We start from the raw sequence: 19,289 nt of genomic DNA, 5'->3' as shown, positions 1-19,289 counted from the left end.
AGACTGAGCTTACGTTGTGATTGTAAATCTGAGGTTGATTAAATTTGTGAAAACCTATAACTAGAGATTATTAGTTACGTTATTAATTTCTGCCTGAAAAGTGAAGAGTTATTATACATTCTGGTTAAAATGTGTTAAATAATGAACAAAAATAAAATAATAACAATTATAAATTGCATTAGTATAATAATTTGAATAAAATGTTGTGAGTTTATTTGGAAAATTAACATGAATTTGAGAATGTCTTGGTTTGTCCCTATTTTGCCTTAATGACAGGATCACTCAAGCTTTATTAACTGCATGCACAAAGAGTCACATGATCATTGTCACAAATGTCTTACTGTCACTCTATTTTATTAGGGAAATTGTATTGATTCCAGAATCTGTATTCTATACACTATATCTCACAAGTGCATGGAAAAAATCCCTTTGAAACAAAACAAAATTAAATTGACAAATGATTACAAAGAAATGGCAAGTAACACTGCATTAAATATGAAATTTTGGAACAAATAGTATTTTCCTGTAAAACATACACTAATGTTTTTATTTACTTTACAAAATGTCTTATATGAATGTAGAATGAACTGCAAAATGAATGATCTGGACAGCAAGAGAATTGCATATTGCTCATTGAAGCAAGAAGATATGTTATAGTTGTTTCCCCTATTTGTGAAAAGAAGGGAATTACTGTTATATGAGACTATGCAGTAAATAGAACTGATTAAACTGAGGGGTTGAACTGTTCACTGACAAAATTTCTACAAAATGTGTTACTGTTGCCACCAAGTGGCATGCATTTGAAAAAGAGGTAACTTCATTTTATATGGTTATTCTGTGCTAACATACAAACTTATTTCTCGGTCCAAGCTTTCTTGAAGACTTTGATTTATTCATTTTTAATTATTATTATTACACGTCTCCCTAGAATTCTTGATTCTAATTGGTGAGTCCCAGTTCTCTTTGTTTATGTATTTTATTTATTTAACAGACATTAAATTATGCATGATAATGTGCAGTAAATGAACAGTATCCATGATATACAAATATTTCCATCTGGGCATAGCTGTATGCTTTTATCCTTACTTCAAAATGTGTTCTGTAATAATAATAATAACAACAATAATAATAAATTATCTCTTTTTTGTCTCTTATTCTGATGAAGCTCTTTGTGCTAATCAGATCTGATGTTTTATGACATTAAATCTCCCTAATCCCAATCCCAAATGTTCCTGTTTCCTGCATTTTATTTTTACCAGAGAAACTGAAAACTTGTCCAGACCTGCTGTCTTAAGTCTCAACAAATCTCCTCCAGAAGTAGAAATTCCCACAAGGCCTGCAAAGCTTCAGCTGGAAAGTAATTACCGTTTTGGAAAGTTCTTCTCAAAGACATGCACAATGCCAGCTAAACTAGAAACATTTGTACCTTTAAGCAGTAAGAATACAAACAACAAGAATGTAAGTCTGCAAAGAAAACAACAATGAATCAGGAGAGAATATAGAAGGTAGAACAATATAATTTCCACATTTTCATTTTATAAAAACCACCTAAAAGACTCATTGTTTTAAATATTGCTTTAGAATGGCAGTGGTGCTGCTGAAATGGAGGGCATCCAATCATCTACTGTGTGTCTCACTGAGTTACTTACAGGCTATGTAAATGGCAGCACTGGACTGCAGGATGTCTAAATGGACTATTGCGCTCTGTTTTATACCTCGTCGTCATAGGCTGACTAAGAATGACGTTTCCTGGAAATCAACTTTGTTTATGGTTTATGAGCTGAGTGCATATTCAGTTATTTATGCGCGATGTTGGAATAAGTTCAATGCTGACCAAGTCTGGACTACTTGCATAAGCACACCATCCGTTCTCTTGAACATAAAGGAAATGGATAAAAAAGCAGGACATATTGTTTTGTATTGATTTTTGTGCTATGTGCCATGTCCAGTATTGTTTTACGACTAGAATCATTTTTAAATCCAAATGAGTGATGTAGTAGAGTAAATGAACTAAAACAAATAGTTACTAAAACAACTAAAAGTTCATCTGTTCTTTCTAATTCTTCAAAGGGAAACATATTTTTAAAAGGATAGGACACTGTTTTGCAATCCCAACATCTGCATTTCTATTATGTGTGTGGTTTAAAGCTTGAGACCCTGAAATGTTACACAAGTGTAATAGACTTTGGTGCATATGCAGTAATGCATTTCTTTCCTTTTCAGAAATATATTTGTTTCTTGTAGTACTTGTCTCTAAGTCTGGTCATTTGTATGAGGGAAAAAACAAACAAACAAACAATGAATGATTGTTCACCATTTGTCAGGGATTAATTTCTATTAAAGCTAAAAAAAATTACATTTTTAATTTGAATTGTTATCTTGGCACTTTTCAAATAGCTTTTATGTATTGTATTGTTCATAAATGGTTGTTCCGCAGTTGTGGCATAATTTCCGGCACGCATAATTTGTGAAGATTGACATGTAAACAGACAAATCAAGGTTAAAATCATTTGAGCAGGACATTTTTGTGCATCATTTCCAAATCAAATTATGCAAAAAGTGTGAAAATATTAACACCATTTTTATATTTATGTATGTGTTCGGGATAGATAAAATACTATGAAATTAGCCTTAGCGAGGTGGTCATTTTTATGCAAAGAAAACTATAAATTGTAATTTCCAAACTCTGTCTTTTGCATCACAGTGTGCAATAGAATGAGTGAAACTATGATGACACAGTTCTCATGTAAATTCTATCATTTGTAGATAAATTAAACAATTGAGAGTGTGAAAGGTGTGTTTTAAGAGATTTTATTTTGAGTGATTTTGTCACTGGATTTCTTCTCTTCCTATATCTATAAGCAGAGAACTGTACATTCCAACTTTCCCATAAATCAGCACTGACTTGAACCAAACTTGTAGTAAACTCTCAGGCTGAGATGATAAAGGGCAAATAGAAGACGCGTTTCACCATTCTCCTCATGAGCATTAAATCATTTGTGTCTGTCAGATCTCACTGATGACCCGGCATATCAAGTTTAGTGAGGATCATTCACCCGTCAGCCATGGGCGACTCATCAGAGAATGGACTTTCCCTTCTTTACTGAAGGGTGAGAACTTGCTCTCTATTCTTTCATTTTCAGTCTCTCCCTATATCACTATCTGGCCCTAGTCTTTTTTTTTTTTTTGTATGCAAAACATCATCCATGGATGCAAATCCAAGAACGTACAACATTTTCTAAAGTTTGCAGCCAAAACAAGATGAAAAAAAAAGCTTGTGCTGAAGCTATTGTGGAGGAGGAGGTTAGTTAACTGGAGTGCTGCTGTCGTCAGCTTGCCTGTCTGTTCTAGTTTGGTCAAGCATTTATCAGCAAAATAGTAAAAACACCTGAAGAGCACAGTGAAACAAACAATACTCTCTCTCTTAAATACTTTTGCTTGACTTTTGTCTTTTGAAAATGTAAAATGCAAATACTGTCATTTACTTAATCTCATCTAAACATGATTTTCGTTTTTACAAACATTATATATAGGGTTTTTTTAATAAGAAGAAGAATGTTTCAGGTCCATAATATGAAAGTCATTGGGGTCCAAATTAGTTGAGCTCTTTATATAACTTGATCAAGGATTTGATTTGATCTGAAAGTGAATATTTCACTTAAGATGTAGAGATTACTTTATTAAATTGTTAAGTCCATTTTTTTTTTACCTTGACATTTTTGGACCCCATTGACATTCATTGTATGGATGTAAAAAATAAAAATAAAATAAAAATCCACAGATGAAATGTGTGACCGATTACATAATATTCTGGTAAAAGTTAAAGAAACCACTAACATCAGAGCTAAACTTATTGTTATTAGAGCAATTAAATATCCGTCCATGTTTTAGTTGTGTACTCAAGACAATGCAATGCTTTGTTTTGTTTTTAGTTTCATTAAGCTATGGGTAAAATAGAGCTCCAACACCACTAAAACATAATGATGAAATTGAAATAATAAACATGTATCAATCACACTTTGGCTCCCAGGACTACAATTTTTCCACGACCTTGTAATTAAAATTACAGCAACAACTGCAGTTTTGCAAGAGCACAGCTTATTCCCAAAACCTACCTTTCTGAATTCAGGTACACTCTAAAAAAAGGTGCTAAATAGCACTAAAAGTGGTTCATTGGCTTGTAATCATAAGGGAACCACTTCGAGGTGCCATAGAGCACGTTAACTACCACAGAGAACCACTGAGGAGCCACTGAAGAACCGCAGAAGAACCAAACTGGGCTTAACAGGTTCTTTATATGGTAGTGGTGCTATGATGCACCATGACCACCGCAAAGAACCACTGAAGAACCCTTTTTTTTTAGAGTGGTAGGCTACAACGTCTGGTTGAATAGGATCCCCTGCAATGAAAAAAAATAAGTTGAAGAAAATTTTAAATAGTCTAAAGAACATGATGAATGAGTTGTCATTCTGGATGCTATGCTGTCCATTAAGGACTCAAATGTGTTGCTGCTACTCTTCTCCATTTATCCAGCATGATGTGAATGCCCTGCAGCACACTACTTATCATGCATTTTGCTCTTTTTAATTCACACATGCTTCAATACATGTAATGCAATACATTCAATGCATCAGAAAGACTGATTTCAAGCTGTAGGACATATACTGCCATTTATAGGTTAATTTATCATACAAAAGAGAGATCTTTCTCATCACACTGGATGAACGTATTTGTCACTGCTGATTCCAGGTTTCATCTCCCAGTACTACATCTACGTCTATACAACAAAATACGCCCCAAAACATACAAAAATTATATGACTAATCAGGGGGAAAGAATGTGCTTCATTAGTCTTTACCGAACAACGCGTACATGACACAACACGCTATTGCAGACTCATTTTAACTGTGCATCTAAGCATTATATGCTTCTTGCTAAAGCACAAAGAGAGCTAAACCAATACTGTCATGACAAGGACCTCATGCCAAGACAAATCTGCAAGCACATTTAGTTAGTTTTGTTTCCTCAAATGAAGCGAATGGAAACAGACTTTCCTTTCACTGTTGCTTAACAAGCTATTGATAATGTTCAATCTGGAACATTCCTAGACTCTGAACCGTTCACTATCTCGTCTGTTAGAGAATGAAGCGGCAAAAAGCAGAGAATCCAAAAGCCAAAAAACTTTATGCCTGTCGAGCAAAAAAATCTGAATGTTCCAGAAATATCAGGAAGGGCCAGCTGGCTAGTTGACATCCACAGGCTGCTTCCTTCTGTCAACATGTGAGCTCTTATTATGCTAATATGCTTGAGCTCTTTAAGTTAAACATTATTTTTTATGCCAAGTCCTTTTATTCTGCTCAAATCCTTAGTCAGCGCAGGGGTCAGCATTTTTAAATAAGCTGCCACATTTCATTTACTGTAGCGAAATGAACAGACGAAAGGTCTATCAACAAGAGGCCATCATAGTTTAATGAATTCTATTGATTAGTCTTCCCTAGTTAAAGACGCTGGCTGGAATATAACCACATACGGATGCTTCAGAGGACTGCTGATTTACATGTGCTGAAAGGTACAAAGCACATCTATTCATTTGTCATGTGCCCAAATGAATAGTGAAAAATAAGTTCCACTTTTGTCAAAATAAAGTAACCTGTTGTTGCACGTTGTTTTTTTTTTTTTTTTTTTTAATTAAGTAATAATGTTAGGGAGGCAATTCTGGCCGATATCGATAAGCCAATAATTATTGATAACCGACAAATCAACTGATAAATAGATTTAAACATTCTATGCATAAATAAAATAAAAAGAATACACTGAAAAAAGGAGTCAATAAATACACTAAAATTAATTATTTAAATGCTACATTTAAACATTTATTTAAACATATTTAAACATTTAAAAGTTAATCAAAACACTGATGTTGTGTTTTAAATAGTGTTTTAAAATATTGACTTAGATGAGAAAAGGAGTGTTCACAATTAAATATTCAATATCTATCTACCAATGCTAATACATAAAAAAAAAAATCAGACAAGGACCGATATTGACTGAAATCGCAAAAGACTGTTCACATCTAATCCTGTTTTAGGGCCATGAAATAATTTAGTTTGGTTCCTCCTCATATATCTTATGTGTGTGTGTGTGTGCCCACTGCCGACTGCATCAGGTCTGGCTGTGATGGATGAGGTGGATTTAACTCCCAGCGTTGTGTGGACTGAGCTTGGCTCGACTGAGCGAAAAATTGTGGGCTCAGAAGAGTGGAGTATATTCTGCCAGTAGACGTTAGTCTTGATGGGAATCTTAGCTGACACGGGGACCTTGACAAAGCAAAATATAGGGTGGGCAACTAAAGTTACTCTCACTCCATATAAAGTGGGCAACTGTTATTGGGGAAACAGTAACAGTTCTGGCCTGATGAAAAAAACAAGAGAGAGCTTGTTTAAAATGCCGTGTTTGCTCTTTCGTTTAGCTAGAAGTTTCCTTTTATTCATTTCTAAGTCAACTGCACCACTGCACTGCAATGAAAGTGCTTTGAAAAGAGGGAGCTGCATTTGGAGGGATAACAACAAGCCAAAAACAAGTCAAGAAAATACAATACAAGAAGTCTGTGGAAGTAGATATGAGCTTGAGTAATGATTTTCTGCTATTTAAGACCCCATTACACCAAAATGAGAGTTTAGTGGCTTGTATAGTGCACTTCTAAACTTTGAAAAAAAAAAAAAAAAAAAAACACAAAAAGTAGCTATGGATATTTACAATTCAGTCTTTTTCTTCTAGGTAATTGATCCAAAAAAAAAAAAAAATGATGACTCATACTGCACCACACAGAATTTTGTCCAATCAATCACTTTCTAGTATTAGAATACCCCTCCCCTTAGAACTTCAACTAACAAGTAGCAAATCTTGTTCATGGCTTTTGACATGAGTCAGTACGTTTTTTTTTGTATTTTTTAAGAATTCATACTTTTACTGGTCAAAAATCAGTAAAGACTTGCTACCAAACATGTCTATTTATAATTCTGTTATTTTAAATGTTCTATTCAAAGAATCCTTAAAGCAATGCATCACAATTGTAACAACAATAAGAAGCACCATGTTTTCAACAAGATATACAGTATAAGTAATGTTACTTGAGCAATATAAACTAACTATAGAGAACTTATAATATTTGGATCTTATAACAATGTCTGCACTGCCCCCATCTGGTGAAAAAAGCTTAAAATAACCAGGACTCAGAACTGCTTTGCTCAGTTAATTTTAAAACCCAATTAAATTGCTTCCCATCAGCATTTTATGGCATATTTTAGTGTTGCAGGTTACAGTGATTAATAAATGGTTTACAACATTTTGCCTTTTATTATTCACAGATGTCTAGGTCAGTGTTTAAGCACATTCAATGATTTGAGATATGTAATATACTTTTAGACATTTACATTTACATTTAGTCATTCAGCAGATGCTTTTATCCAAAGTGACTTACATCTGAGGACTAAATCAAACAAGTCATCGTGAAGAGGCAATAACAACACAATAAATCCCCTTATAACTTCACCGAGGCACTTGGGACCGAGGCAGAGAGTAAGACAATGGTGGAGCCAGAGGGAAATTGGAGCCCGATTGTGCCAAAGGAGTGGAAAGCTGAGGCGTAGCCAGACAGATGTTTGATGACAAAACACTTTAGCTAATTTTTATCTTTTAGTTCTCTACTTCACACAATCATTTTAAAAGCATATCGGGTCATAGGGGATATTTTTAGAAATTATTTTTACAAAGTGCATTCAAACATACATATTCTTGCATAGTCATACACATAGTCTCACTTCATGTAGAGCCAGGGAGCAACCCACATCAGAGCCATGGGGCAGAAAGTCCAAGGTGGAACCAGCAGAGGGAGGAGTTCTGGTGTGTGTCTATGTGGAACAAAGGGGACTTACAACAGAGGTTGAGCCGTGAGAGCTGGAGACCTGGGCTGAGCCGAGGGGCCGAAAACACAGAGTGACACTGCATGTCTGGAGGGCCAAGGCAGAGCTGTCGGCTCATGGGACCGAGGCAGAGAAGTTGAATGTGGCGGAGCTTAGCGGCAGATGACAATAGCGGAGCCAGAGGGAAATTGGAGCCCGATTGCACCAAAGGGGCGGAAATCTGAGGCATAGCCAGAGGCCTGGAAGGGACGAGGGACGAGCCAGAGGGATGAGGGAGCCCGGCAGAGCCAGTGGGATGACTGTCCACGGTGGAAATGAAGGAACATGGAGCCAAGGTGGATCCAATGGATCAAAAGTGGAATCATGTGTTCAGAGGCCTGAGGTGGGGCCAGGGGGTCCTTACACCAACATGGGGCTTAAAAGCCAGCCCATTCTCATCCCAAGGCGTCATCTATTCTAAATGACGCCTAGGAAGCATTTTGACCATGCTTCAATAAAGCGGGAAGCCAGTTGCCGGTTTTGTTCCAAACCTATTGTCATGGAACAGAAGAGTGCAGACACTGGTAACATCTGAACTGAGTTTATTGAAAAACACACATGAAGTTAACAGGCGACTCTCTGGATACCAGATTGTTATAGTGGTACTGGCATGAGTGACAGGTCTTTTCTGTTGCAGGTTGAGATGAGAAATGACTAAGTTAGGACTGAAGGAAAAAGGACTGAAGTCAGGCAGACGAGGATACAAAGAAGATGAAGGATGGGACAGTTTGATGCATGAGTAGGTAAGCCAAAGGTAAGTAATCAGGTTGAAGTTCAGTGTTGAACAATGAGACAAGACAACTGTGATGAGGAGCGTGACTGATTATGTAGAGAGATAATTATCCAGTGCATGGGTGATAAGTGATTAACTGTAGCAGTTGTGATGATGATGGCTGAGTGAGTGCAGGTGGGAACCAGAAAGGATGCTGTGCAGGTGTAGTTCTGGTGACTGGGTTGGTGACTTTTGTGACACCTTTATGACACAAAAGAAGATAATCTAAACAGTTTTGGTTTCCATTGACTCCTTTTGTCTGAATGGAAAAAAAAAAAAAAAAAAAAATTTAAATATTCCGCCCCATAGAAGAAAGTCAGTCGTAGCCTACAGATTTGGAACATGAGATTATTTTAATTTTGGGTGAACTATCATGTTACTGTGCTGGTTTAATATAATAACTTAAATTATTCATTCATATCATTATAATATAAATGAAATTTAAAATATTTAATGGCCAAAAATTTAATGGCCAAAATTTGATATTTTTATGATGGGTATTGTCATATTTTGATTACTTTATTATTTTATTGAAAGAGATAGGGCATGCATTAGCATAAGTAGCAGTAATGTACTTTTTTTTTTCTTTTTTCTTTTTTTTTTTTTTTGCAATAGCAAAAAATAGCAAAGCAAATAAATAGCAAATAAAGCTTTTTTAAATAGCAAAGCAATGAAAACGGGTGGATTTTTAAGTGGCATGAAATATCCAAAATCACTTCGTACCACACATAGACCACCAAAAAGGGGAGGGTCAGCGTCATTTCACATCAGGAGAGAGAGAGAGAGAGAGAGAGAGAGAGAGAGAGAGAGAGAGAGAGAGAGAGAGAGAGAGAGAGAGAGAGAGAGAGAGAGAGATGGGGGGTGTCATCATCATTCAGTGTTTGGGTTATTTTCCGTCGCGGTAGACCTCCTCTACGAATTTTGGTAATTGTGTTTTGAAAAGAGTAAACAATACTGTGAACGGATACCGAAGAAAACTATTCGACTCTTGACTCTGATTCTGTCGACTTAAGGTAATGTCAACAATCTTTGTCGCCTGAAAGACCACAAGCAAGGCATTCAGCACATTTGAAGGACTGAACACATTTTTGCCTACCGCATAGGAAAATGCATTTCTGCATATTATTATGTTCGTATGAGCGGAGCGCGCCATCACCACAGCATACGACACAATACACTCGTATAAACAAAAAAAAATTATCAATCGATTAGTGATTGCATGACGGGGGAAACTAACTGTGCAACGCTTAAATTAAATTAGAAATCCATTCTGAATATATTTTATTGGTTTCTTTATTATTTGGACCAGAGGCAATTTTAAACTCGTCTTTGTTTACATGTGCGTATTGCGAGGGCTGAACTAACGTTACTCAATTTGGATACGGGATAATAGGCTACATCTTATTTCCTATTCAAATATCACTTATTAAGATCATATGACGTGTTACATGAAATTTCTGAAGCCAATCATATCATTATAAGAAGAGTTAGGGTATGATTAGGGTTTGGTTGAGGGTTAGTTGCATGCAATTATGCATAATTTACTGTTATAGCCTATGCAACATATGTAACAATTAAAGACACTGTAAAATAAAGTGCAATATTCCTTTATTCTATTACTTTAACATTGAAATATTACTTTAAAGGATTAGGATCACAACATAACTGGCTAGCCTATTTTTTTTTTTTTCTTCCACAGAATTAGTCCCAGATCTCCATGTTTGCATGACCTGTCACCTGCAGCGGAAGACTACTGATTTTTGCAACAAAATTAAATGGGTGGTTGATGCCAAATAACGTAACATTTATGGCTTGAAAGAAGATGCCAATGACTCGTGCAATGAACACCATTTTTCCATTTGCCTTTCGGGAGGTATTCCAATGGACCTAGAATCCAAGGCTGTGTAGGTGTGGATTTGCCTTTGACATACAGTAATGGGTTGTGGAGGCTCCAGGACAGATGTGTTGGAGCCAAGATATATGGAGAGCTGGACCAAAGAGACAGAGTCCACTTGGCTGGCAAGCACAGACACAGACATCCCCCTGTCCTCCATCCAGAGCATCCCCTCAGAAAACTCTTCAGAGGAAAGCTTCCCATCAGAGAAAACTGGCAACCTTGGTGAGAATGGACTGAGCTCATACTTCGAGGCATTTTTAAAAGGTTTTGAAAAAACACAAATCTGTATTTGTGTCACAATATGCCTATCATGTCATCATATCTAAGTTAACTGTCTAATTTGACCTTAGACACCCCAGTTTTAACACATCAAAACCTTCATATGAGATGTCCTTCCCAAAAGGACTGGAAAGTGTTGCGAGTCTGCTGTTGGTGTGCAATTCATTCATGTAGGTCTCTTGTTGCCATGGCGATGGCTGAATCCCTTTAGTACTTCAGTACAACAGTATGAGCAAGGATGAACACAATAAGCACTCCTTATCTCTTTGTGCAGAATGGTTACACTTGGGGCAGCTACAGTAATTAAATTATAATATTAAAATAAACTGATTGCAGATTGTTAAAATAGACAACATGGCATTGACTATGATCATTGACTATGACTAGAGTAATTAATCTAGGTCTTCTTTTGTTTCAAGATTCTTAGCCTTGTAAGCAAGACGCCAATATATATAAAAACTTATTTGAAAGAAGAAAAAATAAATAAAATTGATCAAATTAACACATTCTTGCTGAATAAAAGTATTACTTTTCTATCTTTTAAAAAAAAATAACTTAAAACCAAACAATTGAATGTATCACTGTTTCCACAAAAATATTATGCAAGTTTCAATATTGATAATAATTTTTATGTTTCTTAAAACATAAAATGTAAGCATTAAATCATCACAATGATTTCTGAAGGATCATGTGACACTAATGATGCTGAAAATTCAGCAAAGGAATAACTTACATTTTAAGATATATTTAAAAAAAAATGTTTTAAGGGTGGATGCATGGATGGATGTAGCCTATATGATTGTGAAATATTTGTGCTATGATGATCAAAAGAATGAACAACTTCCATATTTGTATCCGATTAATTAGATCTCTTTGATGACGGTCTGCCTGGTCCGGGTCAGGCATATCTGAAAGTGTGTTCTGCCATATCTGAGGTGGGACTGAATGACATGAAAACTGGCACTGGCACCACCCCTGTAATACTCTCTCCTCAAGAGCAGGAAGTGCTGTCTTCTTCTGCGACCACAGTGCAGAAGAGAAGTGTGTTGCGAACTGAGGAAATTGTAAGTATTTTTATCCAAAGTAATGGTTTAGTGCAATCTTCTGCACCTAGCATTTGTGACACTGTTATATAATTTTTAATATAAATCAGTTTTATGTACCCTTTCAACCTGAAATTATCATTCATTTGGTTTAAGCAGCCTTTATTACAGTATTTCACTTTTAAACCACAAACAATTTATTAGAACATTAAAATAGACTTGTAGCTTCCTTTCACATTAATGAGACATTTGAGCTTGTTTGGCTTTCACATTTTTTGATAGTTCAGGGGGACATTTTAGAGAAACCATCTCTGAAATAAAATATGTTTATATGACCTTTTGTTTATTTATTTGAGAAATGACTGGTTCTTTATTGGCTTCTATGGTTCCATAAAGAAGTTTGCTCCATCAATTGAACCTTTCCTTGGGACAAAGGGTTCTTTAAAGTTAAAAAATATTTTTTTAAAGGTTCTTTAGGGATAGTGCAGGTTTTAGGAATTGTGAAAGCAACTGAGGGAAAACTGTAGTAAAATATTAACTGTCATGTCTGATAATCTGTCTGTGTCATCTTCATTAGACAAAATGGCAGGACAACAGGATGTCCACCAAGCAAGTGACCATCACTGTGACTCAAAGTATACGGCAAGTGGACAAGAGTGGGAAGATCAAGGAGACATCGCAAACCACCTATGAGGTCATGAAACCGGTGGATTGTCTGAAGTCAGTTGACTCAGTGCCTCAATGATCTCGTACCTCGTGAAGATTGTATCCTCGATTTCTTAAAAGCTTTGGTGAGGATGTCATGGACCAAAGAAGTACAAAGCAGGGATGACCTAAATGAACAAGTTAATCTGTGCTTAATCAGTGATTACCAGGTTTCATTCAAGGGTCATTTGTTTGTTTGTTCCATCATTCAGTCACATTCTTCTTTAATAATGTTTATTTTTATGTACATTTTTCCCCTGTAATGTCTATGTCATATCTCTTTTTTTTTTTTTCATTTTCTGATGCCAACAAAAAGAATCTTAGTAAATGCATTTGCTGTACATACACTGAAAGCACAGGATATCAGGGAGGGTAATCAAGAGGTGGATAATTGACTAGGCTTACTGAATGACTTTGAAAAATATATATATATTTACATTGTTTAAAAACATAGGAACAACACAAGTGTATTTTTAAGTAGTTTGTTTATTTGAAGTTGATGCATTGCTTCAATGTTGATTTTAGATTTGAAAATCAGGCCTTTTTTGTATATCCCGTACACTTACTATCGCACAATTGTTGCCTTCAAACAGTGTTTTTTTGTTTTTACAAGAGCAAACATTTGTTCAAAACCTAATTACAGTTTCTGTAGCAAGTTAGCACTTACTGTAAAAAGGGTAATGTGCAAAAATAAGAACCTCTGTTCTATTGTTCCAAAACTGTTTGATTGCTTTACTGACTGGAAGATGCTGTTTATTGAGTTATTAAATATTTATTGCAGTACTTTGAAAGCACATAATAACTACCGTATCCTAACCTTTCTCTCGGTCCAGTCTCAGAATGAATTGGTAACACTTTACAACACAAAGCTTTCATGTATTAACATTAATAGGTTAATGTTAATTTCTGAATAACTATACTAATATATTTAAATAATAACATTAGATACCCTTTTGAAATAGTCTATTATTAAGCATTAAAATCTGTTTGTTTTTATTTAATCAAATTTTCAAAATGTATTATTTATTCAAATTCCTTAGAATCAGCATTAATTCAGTTCATTTTAAACAAAATTGTAATCAGTTAAAAGGTATGTACAGTTGGTTACTGTGTATTTAAAACATATTTGGTTTAATTTTATTAGTAACGTTATCAACTAATTCTTGAGTCACTGGGCATTGAACAATCATTATAGAACTTTATACCTCTTGTTTGGATTACATTTTTTTTGAAAGGAATGTTTTGAAAACCTTTTATTGTTTACCTGAAAAGTCCATAGAATTGAGCTTGCTACGCTGATGGAAATATTTATTGAAATTTACTGCAAAGCTTACATAATAAAACACATACAAATTAATATAATGTTGTCAGAGCAGAAGTACAGATATTTAGTAGTCACAAAAGAGTAAAATCAAAATAGAAAATAAAATGCAGCAGAAGAGAAACATTATGTGAAAGTCATATTCATGTAGCACTGCAGAAGTACCATCAGCCTAGAGATCATCACGTGTTCTGGAGAGTATGAATTTGTCTCTCCTCATTATATTCAATAAGCCCAACTCTAAAACGTGGTTCCTCCATAACCAGCCATTCACCTGCATTGAATTCTGGAAAGAAAAATGAAATCTCTCTCTTGGCTGATTCAATAGAATCTGAAAGAAAAAAAAATATATAAGGCAATGCTGAATTATTAGTATTTAGAATTGTTAAGAAATTAGTCTTTATTTTATAAAAATGGAGATATAATTTAGGACAGGGACATTGTAATCCAATGTCCAGCTTTTAATTGATCTAGTCTAGGGGTACCCAATCATGTTCCTGGATTTCTTCCTACCTGAGAGTTCAGATCAAACCATGATCCAACACACCTGTCTGTAATTAAAGTGCTCCCAAAGATCTTAGTAAGCTGGTTCAGTTGTGTTTGCTTTTCAGAAAGGTAGATCTCCAGGAACGGGAGTAGTCTATTCACCCAGTTAACTGTTCAGTCTTGAAAATCTTCATCAAAATAGTCCATGTTACTCTACCTGAACCATGAGTGGTGTTTCTGGTGTCAGTCAGCCCGTACTGGCCTCGAAGGGTGTCTGGTGACGTGAAACGAGCTCTAAACACTTTTGTAGGACCCATCATTGCCCTCCAGTGAGTGACAGCGTCTTCCCTGGCTAGGACGTACGCTCTCATTGGGCCACTATTGTGGGAATAAGAGTTCATGTTAATAGCAGGATTAAACAGAGAGCTGTGACAACCTTGTCTTTGACCAGATGGATAAATAGAATTTAATTGAATTCAAACAGAAAAGTGTGATAATTTCTTCTATGACGTCAATAGTACCGTACATACAGGCCTAGTCGATAAAGAGTAGTACTGACTTAGTGGCACTAAGTCGGCATGCAAATGGAACAAAAAAGGAAGGAGTAATCAGTGGCTTATTTTTAAATGACTCTGATGTAGACTTAAATACGTGTGCGGCACTAACGTTTTATCTTCCACAGACAAAGACGTACTGATGACAGGGTGCCATGGTAACATTGGTCCCGTCTCACTGTTCAAACTAGATTAACCGCTACATTAACAACGAGCATTGATGTCCTTCTCCACTGATCATATATCTGCATTAATAGTTCCTTTCAAAGGAAAGATGGGAAGTACAGAATACAGCATCAGTAGTATGGGGTTGGTAAGAATTTTTGTGAAAGAATTTTTTAGAGATAATTATCTGTAATATTGGTTCATTTTAATAATTGTTCATTTTTTTTCCACAAAATTATTATTAGCCTAGAACTTTAAGTTGCATTGTTTATATTTAGTGAGAAAATGATAATAACGTTTACCTTGACATGAATTCAACCAGTCTTTGATAGAAAAATCGTCCTGTAAAATAAAAAAAGGGATGATAACAATAAACCCTGCTTGACTGTTTTTATATATCTTTTTTTATCAGTTTATCCACTGAACCAACAAGGGTGATGTGGTTTATGCAGCAGATTTTCCTGCAATATGTTAACATGGTCTAGGCAAGCTTTTGCACAGATAATACAGACATCTAAATGCAAGACAGCTGATTTTCTTTGGATGCAGGAGATGATAAGCTGAGACTGAGTAACATGTTCTCTCTCCACAGGTTGTCACAACACTATATCTCCAGGTTGTGCGAAGCCTTTACTATGACTCACCCTGTTTAAAATCACGCATCAAATAGACACCCACCTACACAATGTACTTGACCATTCAATCTGTTACAAACAGATCATTTTCATTCATGCAGTGCATTTCCTAGAAAGAAAGATCTTTTTCTACCTGCATGTTCAGCATAAAACTTTTCTGAATCTTTTGTCCTCCACATCAGATCTTTCTTTCTGATTATAATGAAGTTATCGAGAATCTTCTGATGAAGAGCCTGAAATTAAAATAAATAATTTATTAATACGTTTATTTGCTCCAATAGCCACCTGTCTTTCTTTAAACCAAAACTCATTGTTGGTTGTTAAAAAAAAATGCTGCTATGTTAATAGAGGCCTGTTGCAGTTTTGCTGTAGGCTTTTTAATTCATCTTTTCAACAGCGTGACAAAGGATCTCAGCCAAAATAAAAATAGGGTTAATTTAGAGTTGTAATCTCCCAAAAGAACAAGGGTTAAGGCTGAGTGATCAAAGTATATCTCAGATAATGAAAACAAACATTTAATTTAGAATCCATACTGAAGGCGGTGCAGTTTGACCAATCAGATGAAAGGGGCGTTTCAGAGCTGCCCACGTGTGCAAATGAAATATCGAACCCATAAACCAATTTGTAAACCAAAAACGAAAAATGAAAACAATCAAGCCAAAGTTACATTTTTCGTTTTTTTTTTTTTAAAGGGACAACGTGTACTTTTTTATGTATTTTATTATTTAAAATTAATATTTTTATTCATAAATATGTCTTCAATGGTGTATAAATACCTCTGCCAATTTATGTTATGTTTTTATGGTTTTCATTTCTGCTTATTCCATTCCAAACAGGAAATCAAATGACCAAAAGATACGGGCCCTTCTCAAATTCGTCTGGGTGAAAATCTGGTTATGTGTGTGGTTTGGCACTGCAAAATGATCAGTTGTCCTTCCTGTCTACCTCTTAGACATCTTGCATTATGGACATTGCAGTTTATTTTTCCTGGTGTTTTTCAGAGTCGGTAGAAAGGTCTCTTTAGTGTCCTAAATTATTGTGGCTTTATTTGTCTTCCACCTATAAACTGTAAGTGTCTTAATGACTGTTCCACAGATGCATGAACAAACAATGTTTATGGTTCATTCAACAAGCATGAAAAACATTGTTTAAACCTTTTCCAATAAAAATCTGTAAAGCTTAGGGTGATCAACAGTCCTATTTCCCCAGGACATGTCCTGTCTCCATGAAGTATTGAAACTGTCCTGGTTTTCAAAAAACTGCTGGGAAAGATCAGTTTTACAGCAAAATATAGATTGTAAAACAAGGAGGATGAGGATGAAAAACAGAATAAAGAGGAAGAAAACTAAAGACATAAATATATTTTGTTGGTTCAATTGAGTTTGTGAGAGCTATTTTTGTTTAATTTGGAGGTGTTTCTTTTAGTTACAATTATTTATATATTTATTTTTTCTAATGCAGAAGACACATTATTTCTATCATTATTTCATTCCTTATTTTTGAAAGTCTTAATAAAACATGTTGAGTAGTAACCTCTGAGAAGCCTATCTGAATTTGTGTCTTGTAATATAACAATTTTCTATCCATACAGAGGAGGCATAGTCTACTTTAAATGTATTGCAATTAATGAGGCATCTTTGAGTAAAATTCGATATCATTTGAGTATGTTAGACATGCCAAGTGTCCTGGTTTTTGGTCATCAAAATATGGTCATCCTAGTAAAGCTTTTTTGAATTGTACAAAATTATCTTCATAATCAGGTATCCTGAAAAGGTACGTTTAGATGGTTGGCAATGCCAATTCATTTTTTTAATTATTAATATAATCGGACAGGTGTTCATTAAACAGCTGCAATCATCATTAGCCTATCTCACCTCCAGAATGAGCGGATGGGCCACAGCATCTGGTTTGACGACCGCGAGGGTGAGCTGCAGTGCCTTCACACACCGCATGCTTGCGATGGCTTTAATTTCCTGATTTTACATCTACTAAAAGGCTTCCCCGTGTTTGGTCTACGGATCGATCTATGGTGTATAGTTACACGCTAACCAGCAGATGTAAACATACATGAGTGCTCGTGAACACTTCACTGCGCAGTTCAGGACAATATGGTACAACAAGATAAATGAACTTATTCAATGTACACGATCCAACAAAAAAAGGTTCGATATATCAGTTGGAGGAAAATTTGTTTTTAAAGTAAAGAAAAACACAACTCGATTTAAAAACTAGAGCTCTGTATTGTGGGTTGTATGGGCGCCGCCATCTTGCCCTGTAGTAAACATAGGAAGTGACAGACAGTCAGCGCGCAGCTGCTCAGGAAAATTTCAACTTTCTGATATTCACATTTTGTCAATAAATCTACAAAGAAAAAACAGCTTACAGCGCCAACACAATAGTTAATAATCGATTTTTAACTAAACAAACAATACCTCGAATAAATAGTTTATCTATCTAATGGTTTGTAGCCAATGTGTTATAGTTTGTTGTAAGATGCTCCATGCCTTTTCTTGTTTCCGTCAATATTATTAGATTTGGTGCCAGCTTACAGGTGTAGAAAAGTAGAAATGTGTAGAAAACTTCTTCTGTGTTTTTGCCTTTAACATTGTAACTTGTATTAATAACGAGATCTAAATATCCTTCTAGATTTTGGTTCTTAACAATCTTTTCTTTTGGAATACAACCAAATCCAGGACATATTGGGATCTCAAAAAGCTCTAAGAGTAAATTGTTGAATTATACACATTTTCAGTGGTTAGAAACCAAATAGGCTATGGTTTAGCCTATAGCTGATTGGTTTTCTTCTTCTTTTTTTCTTTAAAAAAAGAAGAAAGAAAACTAGCTGAAGAACAACTCTTGAAACTATTGTGTTAATACATGTGCCCTATAAATTAATCTGTCCTTTTATATGTTAAGAGTTTGTGCAGAATCTGACATAAAATAGGCTATGATCGCAAAAAAAATCCATTTGATGACTTGTGGATTATTTCCTTAACACTGAGTCACAGCTCCAGCTCACATGTCCTTTGTTCATTTTGTCAGTGTAATTATGCCAGTTTTGACCTATTTACCCCAACTTTACCCTGATCACCACACCATGGCTCACATACGTTCATTCAGTTTTGAATGAGTTTGCTGACACCAGTTGGACCAACACATATTCCATTTTGACACCCTGTCTGTTTCATGTAGGTCTTTTAAGGAGTGACAGGATGGGGTCAGAGGTGCATTTCCTGCCATATGACCATTTGGTCTGCTGTTTAATAATATCTAGCCTTCAATTACTGAAATTGTAGCCTGCTTTTGATTGGAAAAATGCATGTGAAAAAGTTCAAAAGCTATAGAGTTTATATGTATCACTGCAGGGACAGAAATGCTTCTCACAGGAAAAGCGAAAAAAGTAAATTTGAAATTTCTCATATAGATAAATATCATAGGTTTTTCATATTTATCTTTATCCAAAGAGTCATT

The 19,289-nt window shown here is 35.2% G+C and overlaps 2 protein-coding genes across 3 annotated transcripts; one reads left to right on the top strand and one right to left on the bottom strand.

The window, feature by feature from the left end:
• The first annotated feature begins 7,947 nt into the window (after positions 1-7,947).
• baalcb (BAALC binder of MAP3K1 and KLF4 b) lies at positions 7,948-13,440 on the top strand. Of its 2 annotated transcripts, XM_089118553.1 has the most exons (5): positions 7,948-8,485; positions 8,599-8,715; positions 10,433-10,852; positions 11,777-11,973; positions 12,530-13,440. In XM_089118553.1, the coding sequence occupies exons 3-5, from the start codon at positions 10,669-10,671 to the stop codon at positions 12,695-12,697; spliced, it is 549 nt and encodes a 182-aa protein (XP_088974679.1). In that variant the 5' UTR covers positions 7,948-8,485; positions 8,599-8,715; positions 10,433-10,668; the 3' UTR covers positions 12,698-13,440. The 2 variants fall into 2 exon arrangements, with proteins under 2 accessions (XP_088974679.1, XP_039516073.1); XM_039660139.2 differs by lacking the exons at positions 7,948-8,485; positions 8,599-8,715 and adding an exon at positions 9,564-9,746.
• A 508-nt stretch (positions 13,441-13,948) lies between these two features.
• nme6 (NME/NM23 nucleoside diphosphate kinase 6) lies at positions 13,949-18,120 on the bottom strand. The gene is made up of 5 exons (XM_039660141.2): positions 17,693-18,120; positions 15,952-16,051; positions 15,486-15,525; positions 14,682-14,842; positions 13,949-14,309 (listed from the first exon to the last, which is right to left on the bottom strand). The coding sequence occupies exons 1-5, from the start codon at positions 17,768-17,770 to the stop codon at positions 14,161-14,163; spliced, it is 528 nt and encodes a 175-aa protein (XP_039516075.1). The 5' UTR covers positions 17,771-18,120; the 3' UTR covers positions 13,949-14,160.
• Between the last annotated feature and the right edge of the window lie 1,169 nt (positions 18,121-19,289).

This window comes from Pimephales promelas, chromosome 13, assembly GCF_988280905.1.
Source record: "Pimephales promelas chromosome 13, fPimPro1.hap1.1, whole genome shotgun sequence".
Lineage (NCBI taxonomy): Eukaryota > Metazoa > Chordata > Actinopteri > Cypriniformes > Leuciscidae > Pimephales > Pimephales promelas.
The sequence above is the reverse complement of the archived record's forward strand: the minus strand, read 5'-3'. Positions and strand labels throughout refer to the sequence as shown.

What these genes read in the sequence shown, in the direction of transcription:
- baalcb (XM_089118553.1), top strand. Translation starts at nt 10,669, where the DNA reads ATGGGTTGTGGAGGCTCCAGGACAGATGTGTTGGAGCCAAGATATATG. An exon ending in AGAGAAAACTGGCAACCTTG is followed by an intron (nt 10,853 to 11,776) that starts GTGAGAATGGAC and finishes CCGATTAATTAG; the next exon opens with ATCTCTTTGATGACGGTCTG. An exon ending in TGTTGCGAACTGAGGAAATT is followed by an intron (nt 11,974 to 12,529) that starts GTAAGTATTTTT and finishes CATCTTCATTAG; the next exon opens with ACAAAATGGCAGGACAACAG.
- nme6 (XM_039660141.2), bottom strand. Translation starts at nt 17,770, where the DNA reads ATGCGGTGTGTGAAGGCACTGCAGCTCACCCTCGCGGTCGTCAAACCA. An exon ending in GTTTTATGCTGAACATGCAG is followed by an intron (nt 15,526 to 15,951) that starts GTAGAAAAAGAT and finishes TTTATTTTACAG; the next exon opens with GACGATTTTTCTATCAAAGA. An exon ending in CTGGTTGAATTCATGTCAAG is followed by an intron (nt 14,843 to 15,485) that starts GTAAACGTTATT and finishes TTCCCACAATAG; the next exon opens with TGGCCCAATGAGAGCGTACG.